Source organism: Procambarus clarkii, chromosome 53 (genome assembly GCF_040958095.1).
Source record: "Procambarus clarkii isolate CNS0578487 chromosome 53, FALCON_Pclarkii_2.0, whole genome shotgun sequence".
In the NCBI taxonomy this organism is placed as follows: Eukaryota; Metazoa; Arthropoda; class Malacostraca; order Decapoda; family Cambaridae; genus Procambarus; species Procambarus clarkii.
In genome coordinates this window covers 5,876,230-5,891,388 of record NC_091202.1, presented here as the reverse complement: position 1 = coordinate 5,891,388, position 15,159 = coordinate 5,876,230, and the positions used below count along the sequence as shown (strand labels likewise).

The window sequence follows — 15,159 nt, the reverse complement described above, 5'->3', positions numbered from 1 at the left end:
GGGAGGTCGTTGGTTAGTGTTTAATGGAAGGAGGATGAGGCACTGGTCTGTGGGAGGTCTTCGGTTAGTCTTAAATAAGAGAAGGATGGAGCACTGGTCTGTAAAAGGTCGTAGGTTAATATTTAATTAATGCGAGGAGGATGAGACAGTGGCCTGTGTGAGGTAGTAGAAGAATGTGTCATGGAAGGAAGACAGATCACTGGTCTGTAATAGAATAATGCTTAATGTGAGGGAAGTGAAACAATGGTTTGTAGGAGGTAGTAGGATAATGTTTCACGGGACCAGGATGAGACTCAGATCAAATGTGGAGGGGGTTTCCGGGTCTACTTCTCTTCTTTCATTTCAACTCAATCAACGCACTAAGCAGTGGTGACGTCAATACACATCGTGAACGTACTCTGCTATGTAGGTATTGTTGAACTGCTCTTGAAAAATTCACCCAACCACACTGACGCTTCCAACACTGGTGTGGGAGCTGTACTGATGCAAGAGCATGATGGTATGGTATGGCCCGTCGCTTACTACAGTCGCAAGCTGAGCAACGCTGAGCGACGATACTCGACTGTTGAGGGAGACTTATTAGCAGCTGTTGTAGAAGTCAAGAAATTCTACCAGTATGTCTACGTGAAGCACTTCTCCTTCCAGGTAGATCACCAACTACTCAGTCATCTAAGTACCCTTAAGAACGCTAATCCTCGTATTATGCAGTGGGCTCTGTTCTTACAGCAATTTAAGTTCGGAGTCGAGTACATCAAAGGAGCCGACAATGTGGGTGCTGAGCCAATCGGAGATGAGGGAAGACCTGTCTGCAAGTGTATCAAAAGTGATGAAGAGATCAACTCCAAGCAATGAAAAACAAAAGGAAAAAATTACTAACTCGCCGGTAACCAATTCCCAGAATGTTGCAGATGTGTCTTGCTCGACACAGACCGTGAGTCTTCAACCTTTATGGAACAGTCTTCACCCATTATGGAACAGTCTTCACCCATTATGGAACAGTCTTCACCCATTATGGAACAGTCTTCACCCATTATGGAACAGTCTTCACCCATTATGGAACACTCTTCAACCTTTATGGAACAGTCTTCACCCATTATGGAACAGTCTTCACCCATTATGGAACAGTCTTCACCCATTATGGAACAGTCTTCACCTATTATGGAACAGTCTTGACCCATTATGGAACAGTCTTCGCCCATTATGGAACAGACTTCACCAATTATGGAACAGACTTTACCCATTATGGAACAGACTTCACCCATTATGGAACAGTCTTCACCCATTATGAAACAGACTTCACCCATTATGGAACAGTCTTCACCCATTATGGAACAGTCTTCACCCATAATGGAACAGTCTTCACCCATAATGGAATAGTCTTCACCCATTATGGAACAGACTTCACCTTCTATGGAACAGTCTTCACCCATTATGGAACAGTCTTCACCCATTATGGAACAGTCTTCACCCATTATGGAACAGTCTTCACCAATTATGGAACAGTCTTCACCCATTATGGAACAGTCTTCACCCATTATGGAACAGTCTTCACCCATTATGGAACAGTCTTCACCCATTATGGAACAGACTTTACCCATTATGGAACAGACTTCACCCATTATGGAACAGTCTTCACCCATTATGGAACAGTCTTCACCCATTATGGAACAGTCTTCACCCATTATGGAACAGTCTTCACCTTTTATGTAATAATATCCAGGTCTTTGCGAAAGAGACTTTTAATCGCTGCTACCACCTTCCCTAATACCCATGTAATTAAGCTAATTTGTTAGTACTCAAATTGTATGACGATTGGGATATAGCCAATTACAGTCGAGTAATTGACTCTGACGTCATTCCCTACAAAGCTGGTAGTGACCGCTCTGGAGACAAGGTCAGTTTTCGTTACCTTTAGGTATATGAGCTTGGTTGGTTGTAGAGAGTACACAGTAGTTCACTTCAGTAGTTTATTGAGTAAAGGCAACAAGGTATATATTTCTGGCCTGACGAGGTCCTACCTACTCTGGTCTAGTGAGAATACTGACCTTGCCTCCAGAGCGGTCACTACCAGCTCTGTAGGGAATGACGTCAGAGACCTACTCGACTGCGATTGGCTATATCCCAACCGTCATACAATTTGAGTACTAATAAATTGACTGCTGGGAAAGAACCAGTCAATCGCGGCAAAAATCAGGAATGAGGATACCAAATTAAATGAAAAAGGTGGAATAGAGTTAATGTAAATCAAGAATGAGGATACCAAATTAAATGAAAAAAGGTGTAATAGAGTTTATGTTAAGTGCGGTTTAAATCAGATAAGGAAGAATATTTACTATGAGGCTGGTTGGTGGAACCACAGGAAGCTTACAACACATAACACAGGATCGTGGATTCAGAAAAAAATAGTGAAGGAAGGAATTGGTTAAGAACCTTAAAATAATTTAATTCGTTTATTAAAACAAACTGTGAAATGTAATCCTACATATTGTTCCTAACCTTGAGGTAATGATATGAAACTAGCTCGTACCTGAACTCAAATAGACTTTACCTACCTGAACTCAAATAGACTTTACCTACCTGAACTCAAATAGACTTTACCTACCTGAACTCAAATAGACTTTACCTACCTGAACTCAAATAGCCCACAAATTCCTAGGCTAGATGATAGGTCTGCCTCACCTGGATGAAGGATGTTCACTCCAGATCGTTTCTGACCGCACTGACCACGACCTAGGTCGCCTCTCTAACAAGCGAGCAAGCAAGCTGGCATAACCATGTTGCCATCCATCAATAAGAGTACTAATTATAAAAAGTGACTCGTATGCACCTGGCAACTTAACGTGACTGAATCATTATTCCAAAATGATGGTAATTTACATTGATAATTGAACAAGGGGTACTATCTAATATACTAAGGAGTAATAACATGAATTTTCCTAAATTAATGAATTAAAAACGCCATGGAACAGTGACAAGTCTACAACCACATGGCTAAGCTGACCTGCGATGATTCACATACAACATTGCCATTTATCATTGACAAGACTAATTATCAAAGCTAACTCCTATGCACTTGGCCCACTTAAAGGACTGATTCTTTATTCTCCAATGATGTTAAATAACATAGGTACTTGAGCAAAGTTAATAATTGTGAGCAATAAAGAAAAGTAACATGGATTTCTCTAAACTAAGGGATTAAAACCAAGAGAGGATGTGTAGCCGCCTTCCCTAATTACACGATCGCTAATCGTTTGTTGAGCTCCTGGTAGTAGGAGGAACCCTACCTATGTGCTCCTTCAAGAGGAGTGGATCAAGCAGGCATTTATGTGTGAAACCTGCTGGACGACTTAATGTATTAAAGTCAGGATAAGAAGAAGCCTTGTGAGGCAGTCCTATAGCGATTTTTGTGGGTGGCCTGTGTGAGCCCCATTGTTGAGGACCAGGACCTGAGGGTCCGTACATCAGAGAATTCTGCGGTAAGCTCATATAACAGTTATTACAGCGGTTGCCTGTGTTTGATCGTGTGCCAGCGATCATGGCAAATGTTTATACATGTAAGACATATATTTTATAATGACAGTGAACTTAAATAAGAGAGTAGAGATAAGAGAACATGCTGGAGAGAGCAGCGATACGTCTGTCCTCACCGAATGTCAGTGGATGACTGAGGGGGAAGCCCGCCGCCGGCGGCGGCCAGCAACGTGTCGGGGCAAGTCCCAGGTGGACCCGCCCAAGATGGGGGAGGACCGTCACGGCAACGCATTAGTGTTTAAAGAGATATCGGATGGAGGAGTTTTATTTTCTGTGAAAACATTTGATTATGTTTCAGTACGGAAACATTTTTATTGGCATAGCAATGGAATTGCAGGTTTGTTTGGGAAGGAGTTCAAGGAGAAACTTCAAGGTTAATGAAGAAGTTAATGGAGAAACTTCAAGGTTAGAGAAGAAGTTGATGGAGGAACTTCGAGGGAAGAGAAGAAGTTGATGTAGGAACTTCGAGGCTGGAAAAGAAATGTATGCTAAACTCGTTGGTAGAGTGGAACTCCATAGTGAGGAGTTGATTTCAAGCAGTATAGAGGAGCTTACACGTGTCTCTGTGGAATCAGTGGTGAAGCGTCACTGATGTTGGATTAGGACTTCGTTGTGAAACAGATTGGGAGAACTGCAGAAGTGCTTTTCTTAATATTTTGGAGGACCTAGAGATATATATATGGTAGTGAGCCTCTCGGAGCAGAATAGAGGTTCATTGCGGACAAATGAATGTATAAGGGGAATGTTTGAATACTTATTGGCATGTAAGATGCAGTGTAAGGTAAGAGATTGATTTCTTCTTTTGTTGGGAAATATTTATGTTGAGGTTTCTGGTGTTTCAGTCCCAAGCTGAGTTTCATATACCTTTAGGGCTGAGGATACAATATTGTTGAAACAGAATTTCAACCCTATTTAGTGAGGGAGTAGTAAGAGGTAAGCCAAGAGTTGGGCAGCCACTTGATATGGATAATTGGTGAAGCCAAGATGTGATATTGGATTGTCACAGGGTTGTAATAGGTTAGTGTTGTATGATATTATTCAATTTTTTAATGCCATGTATTGTATATGGTTTCATTGTACATTAAATGTAGATGTTAACTGGCTTTTGCTTTTGTCCTGGTGAGGTTTTCCAGAAAGCAACAGAGAGAGAGAAAGGGTCACGGCTGCGAACAGGGGTATCAGAAAATACTAATTCATGAAAGGGGAATTTAGGAGATCATTCCAATCAAGGAGAGAGTGGGGAGTCACGGCGGCTTAAGTAGGGTGTGTGCACAAGACAATGAGGCCAGTGTTGGAGCTGCACCCCAAAATATATGATGCTGAACCCTTCTCCAAGATCAAGAGGCATACAGGGTGATCTCATAAGTAAATTACAAGCACCCCAGTGTCCATTGCTGGTCGACTGATGGCAGCGGGAGTGTGGCTGCCGTGGTCAGCTGTTCCTTCCATCAGAGAGTATTGGGGACATGGAGTCTGGCCCTAGCTTCAGTAGGGGATGGACGTGTTGGCTCGGCTGTTGGTGGTGTTTACCAATTTGGCCGGTTGGAGGCAGGTGTGTCTGCTTGCCTGTGCTGACGTGGCGTTCACGATGGGGGTCCTCCTCCCACCTATACTGCGGGCTCAGTCTGTGGGCTTCGAATTTTCCGGCCGGGCTGGGTACCCAGAGATAGCGCTGGTGTGTGAGTTGCTGCATGTTCCAGTGATCAACATTTATGGAGTCGAGCTGGTGACCGCACGTCGGGCGATAGTAAAGTTCACTGAGGAGTTGGCATATCGAGAATTTCTCCGTCGTTACGAGGGGCGGACATTACCCCTGCCTGATGGTGCGGGCACTCTATCACTCTCTGATCGGAGTGGTGCCCTCACCTACGTCAGTGTGCATGGGGCTCCATTGGAGTTTCCGGAGGGTCTGCTACGGGGGTACTTCGGCCGTAGCAGCCGCCGTTTTTGTGTTTTGGCGCAGTGGTTAGTGTGCGGGTGAATGTGGAATCTTCCAGCGCACTTAAGGGTGTGAGGACGAACATTCGCACCCTGGGCATGAGGCTCCGGGAGGATATTCCGTCCTCTGTGCGGCTTATGGGTTACAACGTTCGAGTGTTTTACGCCCGCCAGCCTAGGACGTGTTATCGTTGTGGCCTATTGGGTCATCAGGCTGCTGACTGTACTGCGTCTGCCGTTGCACCCGTGAACCTCTTAAGTGAGGAGGATTTTCCGCCGCTTCCTGTGGAGGAGGGTTCGGTGGATGTGGACGTCTCTTCAGTCGCGGATGTGCCCCCTGTGTCGCCTGGTGCGCCCCCTGTTGTTGTCGCCTCTCCTCCAGAGGTTGTGTCGTCGCCTGGTGATCGTCCTGCTCCGACTAGTGTCCCTGGGGTTCTTCAGCCTGCCTTCTGCTCGAATCCCCCGTCTTTCGGTTTGTCCTCTGCTGCATCTGACCCTGTCCCTGCACCTTCGCCGTCTGTTCCGGCTGTGCTGGGCGTTGGGGTGGATCCGGCGCTTCCTCCTGTGCCTGGCATGGTGCCCCATGTGGTTGAGGATGCTGCCGTTCTGCGACGTGCATCGGTTCGCCCGGCTTGTGTTGCGCGTGTCTCTGAGTCTGCCTCCGGGTCGGATGATGTGCGGCCCGAGCCTAAGCGTTCTCGGCGTTCGTCTTCAGCATGGGCTGACGTTGGCGACTTCGTCACTTGTGAATCTGCCGGCGACGGAGGGGTGGCTCCGGTTACGTTGCGTACTTCGGTGACGGCGGAGGTGCATTTGCCTGAGGATGCCCGAGCCAGTGTTTCGGCCTCCACTGCAGATATGGTGTCTGAGGTTCCTGCTTCGGGTGCGTCGCCTGCATCGGATGGCTCCGGTTCTTCATGGGGGGTGGTTGCCCCTGCTGAGGTTCGTAGTGAGCGGGGTGGCCTGGTGATGCTGTTGAAAAAGACTGCTCGCTCTGGGGGTTCTGTACCGCCTTCCTCGGTCCCCGTTTCATCGGCTGCGGTCTCGACGCCTCTTCCGTCTCCGGCCATCTCTTCAGTGTCTCCTGCGGTCTCGGTGGAGTTACCATCTCGTTGATTTTCCCCTTCTCCTGTGCGTACGGCGACGCGGCCGTCTCGGCAGCCCTCGTACGCTTCATCGGTGTCGTCTGCTACCTCGAAGGACGTGGGTTGCGCTCCCCAGTCTCGTTATGTGACTTGCGTCAGTGAGCTTAAGGAGTGGCCATTTCCGCCTGATCTGGTGGTTCCCGAGTTTATGAAGGGCCCGCGGCGGCAGGGAGATCGTCCCCCTACCGACAGGGAATATTTGATTTGGGAGGCCTAGAAGCGAAGGTATCCTTGGGCTGCGGAGACGTATGGTCTTGTCTCTGAGGAATGTGTTCCTCACTCGTGATTCCTTTGTGTGTTGTGTGTTGTGGGTTGTTTCCATTAGTGTGCATGGGTGTGGGGTGCGGGTCGGGTGTGTGTGAGTGGGTGGGGCGGGTTTGTTTCCCGGTTCCTGCGTGCTCCGGTTTGTGGTTGTGGGTTTTTTGTGTGGCTTGTGTGTATGTGTCCGGTTCCTGTGTAGTGCGGGGTTTGGTTTATGTGTGTCTGGTTGTGGGTGTCATGTTCTTATGTTATGCTTTGTGGTTCTATGGTTTTATGATGATGTTTGTGCGCTTGTTTGTGTGGTGTTGAGTGCCCTTCAGGCTGTTGGCGTGACCTGGTCTGGGTTTATGCTTTTTGTCGAGTTTTGCCGTTCAGCTTTTCCTTTTGTTTATTGTATAATTATATTGTTTTATTGTTATTGTTATTTATTATTTACTTTTTTGTTTTTATGTTGGTGTCTCTCCGTGTGTGTTTGCAGTGCTGGTAGCCTTGTTCTGTATATTTCAGGTTTTGGTGTGTTATTTCTGTATTGTCTTCCGCTGTGTTTAACTTAATTATTGTATTCTGTTTGCAATTATTGTTGTTTTGTGATCGGCCCTTCCGGCCGGCGTTATTGTGTTTAGTACTTTTGTTCCTTAGTTTTGCCCGTTTGTGCTTTGTCATTTTGTTCTGTTTTATGATGTAACTGTTTCCTTTTATTGTACTTATAAGCATGCTTGCATGTAAAAATAAAAAATAAAAAAAAATAAAGTAACAGTCTTGTGCAACAATCAGAACTCACTTTTGGAGGTGTTACGTGAATCTCTTGCTACGGTAGTAGATCCTGCCCATTCCTTTACTGCCTATTCTGCAACAACAATACGTGCTCAGAAGCCTGTGTCTAGACAAGAAACTGCCCCCCTCCACCCTCAAATATCCGAGACACCTGCTGTCTGGGGCCAACTCTACTCACCGGTCGACCAGCCTAACCACTTGTTTAAGACTGCCGGCGATAGTTACCTGCACATCAGCGCCATCTACATTAGGCCTGGCCGCATATATAAGCAGCTCACCACCGGCCAGTCCTTTACGGGCTATTCATGCCCGTGCTCCCTTTTGGGTGGCTTAATCTTTATCAATCAATCAATCGGCCAGTCCTCACGGGAGACATCTCCCGTCACGCAGGGTGCAGTCGCACCTCTATAGATTTCCAGTATCATCTATTGGTACTGGTAATGGCTCAAAAAGACCACCACTTACGGGCTATTCATGCCCGTGCCACCTTTTGGGTGGCTTAATCTTTATCAATCAAAGACCATTTGGTCCCAAGTGTCACGCAGGGTGCAGTCGCACCTTCAAAGATCTCAAGCATCAGCTCTAGATACTGGTAATGGCTCAAAAAGGCCACCACTTTCGGGCTATTTATGCCCGTGCCACCTCTTGGGTGGCTTAACCTTCATCAGTCAATCGGCCAGTCCTGACAGGAGACATCTCCCGTCACGCAGGGTGCAGCCGCAACTCCACAGATCTCCAGTATCGTCTATTGATACTGATAATGGCTCAAAAGGGCCACCACTTACGGGCTATTCATGCTCGTGCCACCTTTTGGGTGGCTTAATCTTTATCAATCAATCAATCGGCCAATCCTCAGAATACTGTTCGTGCTCTCAAGGCAGTAACATATACTGTTACCTTCCCAGGAGAGACTAGATGCGTACAGCTATTGTATATTGTATTGTTTTGCACCTCTCTTTTGCCATTAATGTAACTGTCACATGTTTATATTTCATTTGCATTTTATATTGTGGTTTCGCCAAGTGGATAATGGAATTTGTTTTATTTGTTATTAAAATAATTTGTTTTATATATTATATTTAGTTTTTTTCATTCTTTTAAATTTTTCCCCCACAGCTCTCTCACAGTAAAGAGGTCAGAAGCAGTCTTATTTACTTTATTTTTACTTTTTTTAATGTGATTGGCACACCACCAGCCAGAATAGTCACTTCTCTATTCTTTCACTTTTACGTCACAGAGGAGTTAAAGCCCAAAAGCAGTAATCCCCTCAGGGCAGAACACTTCACTCATTATGGAACAGTCTTCACCCATTATGGAATAGACTTCACCCATTATGGCACAGACCTTACCCATTATGGCACAGATTTCACCCATTATGGCACAGTCTCCAGCCATTATGGAACACCTTGCAGCATCACCAGTCTTACTCAGCTCTCAAGTTGCTGTGAGGCCCTTGGAGCTGCCTCCTAATTCCCCCTCGGGAGTCACGTGACCTCGGCTCTAGCTTCAATTGGCGAGATGACACGAAACTTAGCCAGTTAAATAGCAAACTTGCATCACGGACTCCTTGACTGGTTGTACTCAAGTGACAGCCAAAATCTTGACTCATCATGGTGTCATATATGAAAATCACATCTAGGCTAGCCCCTCAAAATTACAAAATATTAAAATTCACTTTATATATTCTTCGCAATTCGGTCTGGATTAAACTAAAAGTTATTTTCGGTCGACTCACATGTTTATAAAGTTCTCTGTGTGCATCTTTAAACCAGGAAGAATGGTGATAGGAAGACTGCACCGTAACATATGCCTTTGGTGTAGAATAGTAGCATACAGATGCAGAAACATTGTTGAACTGGAGCAGAAACACAGTGCTGTACTGGGGCAGAAACAGTGTTGTACTGGAGATAAACTTAGTTGTATTAGAGCATAAACAGTGCTGTACTGGGGCAGAAACAGTGTTGTATGGGAGATAAAGTGTTGTACTGGAGCATAAACAGTGCTGTACTGGTGCATAAACATAGTGCTGTACTGGAGCATAAACATCATGTAGTACTGGGGCAAAACAGTGTTGTACTAGAGCATAAACATACTGGTGTACTGTAGTGTAAACATACTGTTGTACTGGAGCATAAACATTGTATTGTACTGGAGCATAAACAATGTGTTGTACTGGAGCATAAACATTGTGTTGTACTGGAGCATAAACAATGTGTTGTACTGGAGCATAAACATTGTGTTGTACTGGAGCATAAACATTGTATTGTACTGGAGCATAAACAATGTGTTGTACTGGAGCATAAACATTGTGTTGTACTGGAGCATAAACTTACTGTGTACTGGAGCATAAACATTGTGTTGTACTGGAGCATAAACTTACTGTGTACTGGAGCATAAACATTGTGTTGTACTGGAGCATAAACTTACTGTGTACTGGAGCATAAACATTGTGTTGTACTGGAGCATAAACTTACTGTGTACTGGAGCATAAACATTGTGTTGTACTGGAGCATAAACTTACTGTTGTACTGGAGCATAAACATTGTGTTGTACTGGAGCATAAATTTACTGTTGTACTGGAGCATAAACTTACTGTTGTACTGGAGCATTAACATTGTGTAGTACTGGGACAGAAACAGTGTTGCACTGTGGCAGAAACAGTGTTGAACTGAAACAAAAAGTGTTTTTCAGGGGCAGAAACAGTGTTGTACTGGAACAGAAATAGTATTGTACTTAAGCAAAAAGAGTGTTGTACTGGAACAGAAACAGTGTTGAACTGGTCCAGAAACAAAGCCGCATGCCAAACCAAGAAGTGAATCACGTGAAGAGTGTTACAAATAGATGAAGCTGTTCAGTTTTGAGAAGCGAAGAAAACGTTGTTGCAGTACATATACATGGTCAAATATACTAATAAAGGTAATGTAAGTCTTGATTCAGACAAGTACTGTGGTAAGTAATTCCCTGCATAACAGTGGAAAGCTGCCTCTTCCTACCGCCCTCAACACCACCATGCTACGATACCTCCTCTACAACATCACAACCTCCAGCTAGACGTCTGGAAAACTCCACCACGGACCCTCTACCATGTCCCGAGAGCCCAACACGCCAGGTGTGTGCCAGTGACTTGCTCGTCTCGAGCGTTTGCCCCGCTCCTGTGCCAGGTAAGTCTACTACGGGCTCACCATAGCCCGTGCTACTTGGAACTTTTTGTTCCAAGTAGCTGAATCCTAAACAACAATAACAACGACTCCAGCAACTGTTTACAACTTTGACCCAAATATTAGAGTAACAAGGATATCGCTAATAACCGAACTCAATTGCGGGCTCACCATAGCCCGTGCTACATGGACATTTCGTTCTGAGTAGCTAAATCTAAAACAACAACAACCCAGCAACCAGAGTACTCCTGGAGTCTGGCCCTAGCTTCGGTAGGGGACAGACGTGTTGCATCGGCGCTCCAGCAGTTGGTGTTGTTTGCCAGTTTCGGCCGGTTGGGGGCGGGTGTGTCTCTGCTCGCCTGTGCTGACGTGGCGTTACGATGGGGTCCCTCTACCCCCTGTCGTCCGGGCTCAGTCTGTTGGACTAGAGTTCTCTGTGCGGGCTGGGTACCCGGAGATTGCGCTGGCTTGTGAGGTGCTCTCTGTCCCTGTGTTTGAGATTTACGGGGTCGAGTTGGTTACGGCCCGTAGGGCGATTGTGAAGTTCACCGAGGAGGTGGTGTACCGTGATTTTCTCCGGCGATACGAGGGGCGGATATTACCCCTGCCGGATGGTGCGGGCACTGTCACCCTCTCTGACAGAAGTGGTGCACTTACTTACATCAGTGTGCATGGGGCTCCCTTGGAGTTTCCAGAGGCTCTGCTACGGCGGTATTTCGGCCGGTTTGGCGCGGTAGTGTGAGGGTGAACGTGGTGTCTTCTAGTCCTCTTAAGGGTGTGAGGTCTAACATTCGCACCCTGGGCATGAGACTCCGGGCGGATATTCCGTTCTCTGTGCGCCTTATGGGGTATAACGTTCGGGTGTTTTACGCCCGCCAGCCGCGGACGTGTTATCGTTGTGGTCTTTTGGGCCATCAGGCTGCTGCCTGTTCTGCGCCAGCCGTTGCACCAGTGAATCTCTTCAGTGAGGAGGATTTTCCGCCACTTCCTGTGGGGGATGATTCGGTGGATGTGGACGTCTCTTCGGCTGAGGGGGTGCCCTCTGTTTCAGCTGTTGCTCCGCCTGTTGTTATAGCTTCTCCTCCGGTGGTTGTGTCCTCCCCTGGTGCTCCGCCGGTTCCGGCTGGTGTTCCTGAGCTTCTTCCATCTGCCGTTCCTGAGCCTCTTCCGTCTGCCGGCTGCTCGGGCCCCTCGTCTTCCGGTTCTTCCTCTGCTGCGTCTGTCCTGGTCCCTGCACCCTCACCGTCTGTGCTGGGTGCTGGGGTGGCTGCGGTGCCTCCTGCTGTGTGTGGTCCGGTTAACCCTGTGGTAGAGGCTGCTGCCGTTCTGCGACGGGCGTCGGTTCGCCCGGTTCGTGAGGCCCGTGGTTCTGGGTTCGCCTCCGGCTGTGAGGATGTGCGGCCAGTGCCCAAGCGTTCCAGGCGTTCTTCTACTGCTTGGGCTGATGCGGAGGACTACGACGCAGATGGAACTTCGGGAGATGATGTGGCGATTCCGGGTGCTTCGCGTTCTACGACGCTGGTGGTGGCTGACGTCCATGTGTCTGCTGTTGACGAAGGTTGTGCGTCTGATTTACCTCCTGTTCTTTCTCCTGCAGAAGGTTCTACGCAGTGGGAGGTGGTTGCTCCTACAGACGTGGGTGGTGTGGGTTCTGGTGCGAGCCGAGGCATCAAGCTGGTGCTGAAGAAGGATGCCAGGCGTGGGGGGTCCCAGCAGGTACAACGTTCGGTGGTTGACGCGGGGCCCTGTGAGGCAGACGAGGAGGCTCCCAGTGCGCTGCCCATTGCCCGGCCTCATGGGAAGGAGCCTCTCCCTCTTATCTTGGCCTCCGGGGTGGCGAATGATGCTGACCATCCTTTGTGTTTTGACATTGATGTCCGTGTGCGTCCTGTTTCGTGGTGCCCTACTACCATCTGGATTCGACGGGTTCGATGTTTTATTGTGGGTGTGCCGGAGTTAATGCCCGATCCTCGTACGATCCGTAATGACCCTGTTTCGGAGGACATTGTTACTTTGGGAGGCGTATTGCAATCGGTTCCCGGCGGCGGAGTGGCCGGAAAAGTATGAGACATTTTAGTGGTCTGTGTGCTTGCTGTGTGTTTGGTGTGTGCTTGGACCTGTGGTTTGTTTGCAATGTGTTGTACCTATTGTGCGCCCTTCAGGCCGGTGTTATGTTTGTTCTCATGACCGTTGTTTTGATGTATTTATCATTGTTTGTTTTTGTTGTCGGCCCTTCAGGCCGGTGTTTAGTGTCTTTGTATAAATTTGTATTGATTTGTTTTGTGCTGTAGTGTCTTGTTTTGTTTCTTGATGTACTTTGTTATTTTATTCTCGGTCCTTCCGGCCAGTGCATGTATGTTGTTGTGTTGTGCCTGTTTTGTTTTCAGGTGTGCGTGTTTTGCTTGTTTATTGTTATTGTTTGTTTTGGCCTCGCCTTTTGTTTACGGGGCGGATGGCTTGGTGTGTGTGTTTTCTTACTGTATTGTTCTTATATTGTTTTACCTGTTGTACGTGTTTGTTCTTTATGTTTTATTTGGAAAGTATCGTGTTTGTCCTATTATGTTTCATGTTATGCCTCTTGATGTATGTTTTGTTTTTCTGGAGGTTTTGTTTTGTGATGTTACTGTGATTGCTAGTTTGCCATTGTATTCTGTTTTGTGCTTTGATGTATGCTGTAATTTTTCATGTTTTTCTTGTGTAATGTGTTTTGTTGTGCTATGCTGTCGGCCCTTCTGGCCGGTGGTCTATTGTTTTCCTTTATGTATTCTGTATTGTTTTTATTGCATTTAAATTGCATGCTTTGCATGTAAAAAAAAAAAAGAGTACTCCTGGTGCTCTTTCGTATTTTACACGTCTCCTTTTTCACTCAATGTGGTCTTGCTACGATGCGTGACGGTGAACGTGCAGCCTATTGTACATAGTGTATAGTCACCCCTTAATGTTTTCTAATGTAACGTAAATATTAAGTGTGTTTATCTTTGTGTGTATGCCAAATTTTCAGGTTTTATTATTTTGTTATGTTTATTATTATATGTAAAGAATTTACTTATTTATATTTGTTTTCTTCTGCGCCTACCACACTGCAAAGGACTTTAGCAATTTATTGACTTTGTTTACCTTTTTGGTTTTAATGTGCGATAGGCAAGCTACAGCTGCCTGGTAGTTACAATACGTCACAACTGTAATATTGATCAGAGTTTAGCGTGTGACAATGGTTATAAAATTATATACAAATGACTTGAGACAAGATAATTAAAACGATTTTACTTAAGGTCGTAAGCACATTCAAACGCTTAACATATTAGCGGTTTATAGCATTATTATATTTACACTCTGATTAGACAGATTGTTTGTGCAAATGCGCGCCTAACTTAGTTTGTACCATCATAAGCCATTGCTAAACAAACAACCTACATGTAATTTACTACAAAAAATATAGCTATGAGCTATACTTGTTATATAGTATAGTGTTGTATACATAAATATACAGTGTTTAACTGTACTGCAGTACTTCAACACAGTACAGCAAATAGTATAGTTATATGCTACATAAAAGTAACTTCCATTTTAATACTTTGTAAAAAGTGTAATGCTTTGAATGGAGTCGAGTAAAGACCAACATGATCAAAGTGTGGAAGAGAAGATGTTTATTAAATATTTATTCTCTGAGGAAGTTTATTTAAAAAGGATGCAAAGTTTAGATTTAGAAGAGAAATAACAAAGAGGGCTATATATCATAAGTTCAGGGAGAGGTTGAACGAGTACACGAGTGAGAACAAATGCCTATAAACTAGAATTGATTCGTTGGGCAGTGGTAGTTTACAACCTTCATTTATTACTACGTTCGTATGGAGATGTATATTATGGAAGGTGTCTATAACGAACATCAGGTTTTATTCAGTTGAATATCCACATAAACAGTCTTGTGGGAAGCAGATTTGTATCACTTCATAATTCAAACATAAATGTGAACATTTCCCTATTCCTCACCAGTGATAGACAACATTGGGAGGATAGACCAAATGCAAAACACCTTCCCCACTTTCTTTCATTGCAGGAAAATGATGTAAGCACTAAAATGGGATCTCTGAAGAAGCAGATGGTGACAATGGACTTAATTACAGCCACCAAGGCAAACATTGCAGGCCATCTTGCTGTCGCTGCCACCAGGAACGTCGCCCTCTTTTACCTCAACTATTACAAGACAAACGTAATTCTCCGCTGTTCATGTCTGACAGGGTGTTCGTCAGGCCAACTAAAGAATAGATATTTGAATGACTGCCTATTTGTCTAGATAGGCATCAATGGATGTATATTTGCTGGTTGTTTGGCAGGGTTGAGTTGAGAATGAC

At 45.5% G+C, this 15,159-nt stretch overlaps 1 protein-coding gene across 1 annotated transcript in view; it reads left to right on the top strand.

Moving 5' to 3' along the window:
• The window catches only part of LOC123747725 (glutamate receptor ionotropic, kainate glr-3-like), an 84,380-nt gene that overhangs the window by 47,784 nt on the left and 21,437 nt on the right, over positions 1-15,159 (top strand). The window contains exon 7 of the mRNA XM_069304695.1: positions 14,865-15,017. Coding sequence (XP_069160796.1) covers positions 14,865-15,017 — 153 coding nt within the window. The remainder of the gene's footprint in view (positions 1-14,864; positions 15,018-15,159) is intronic.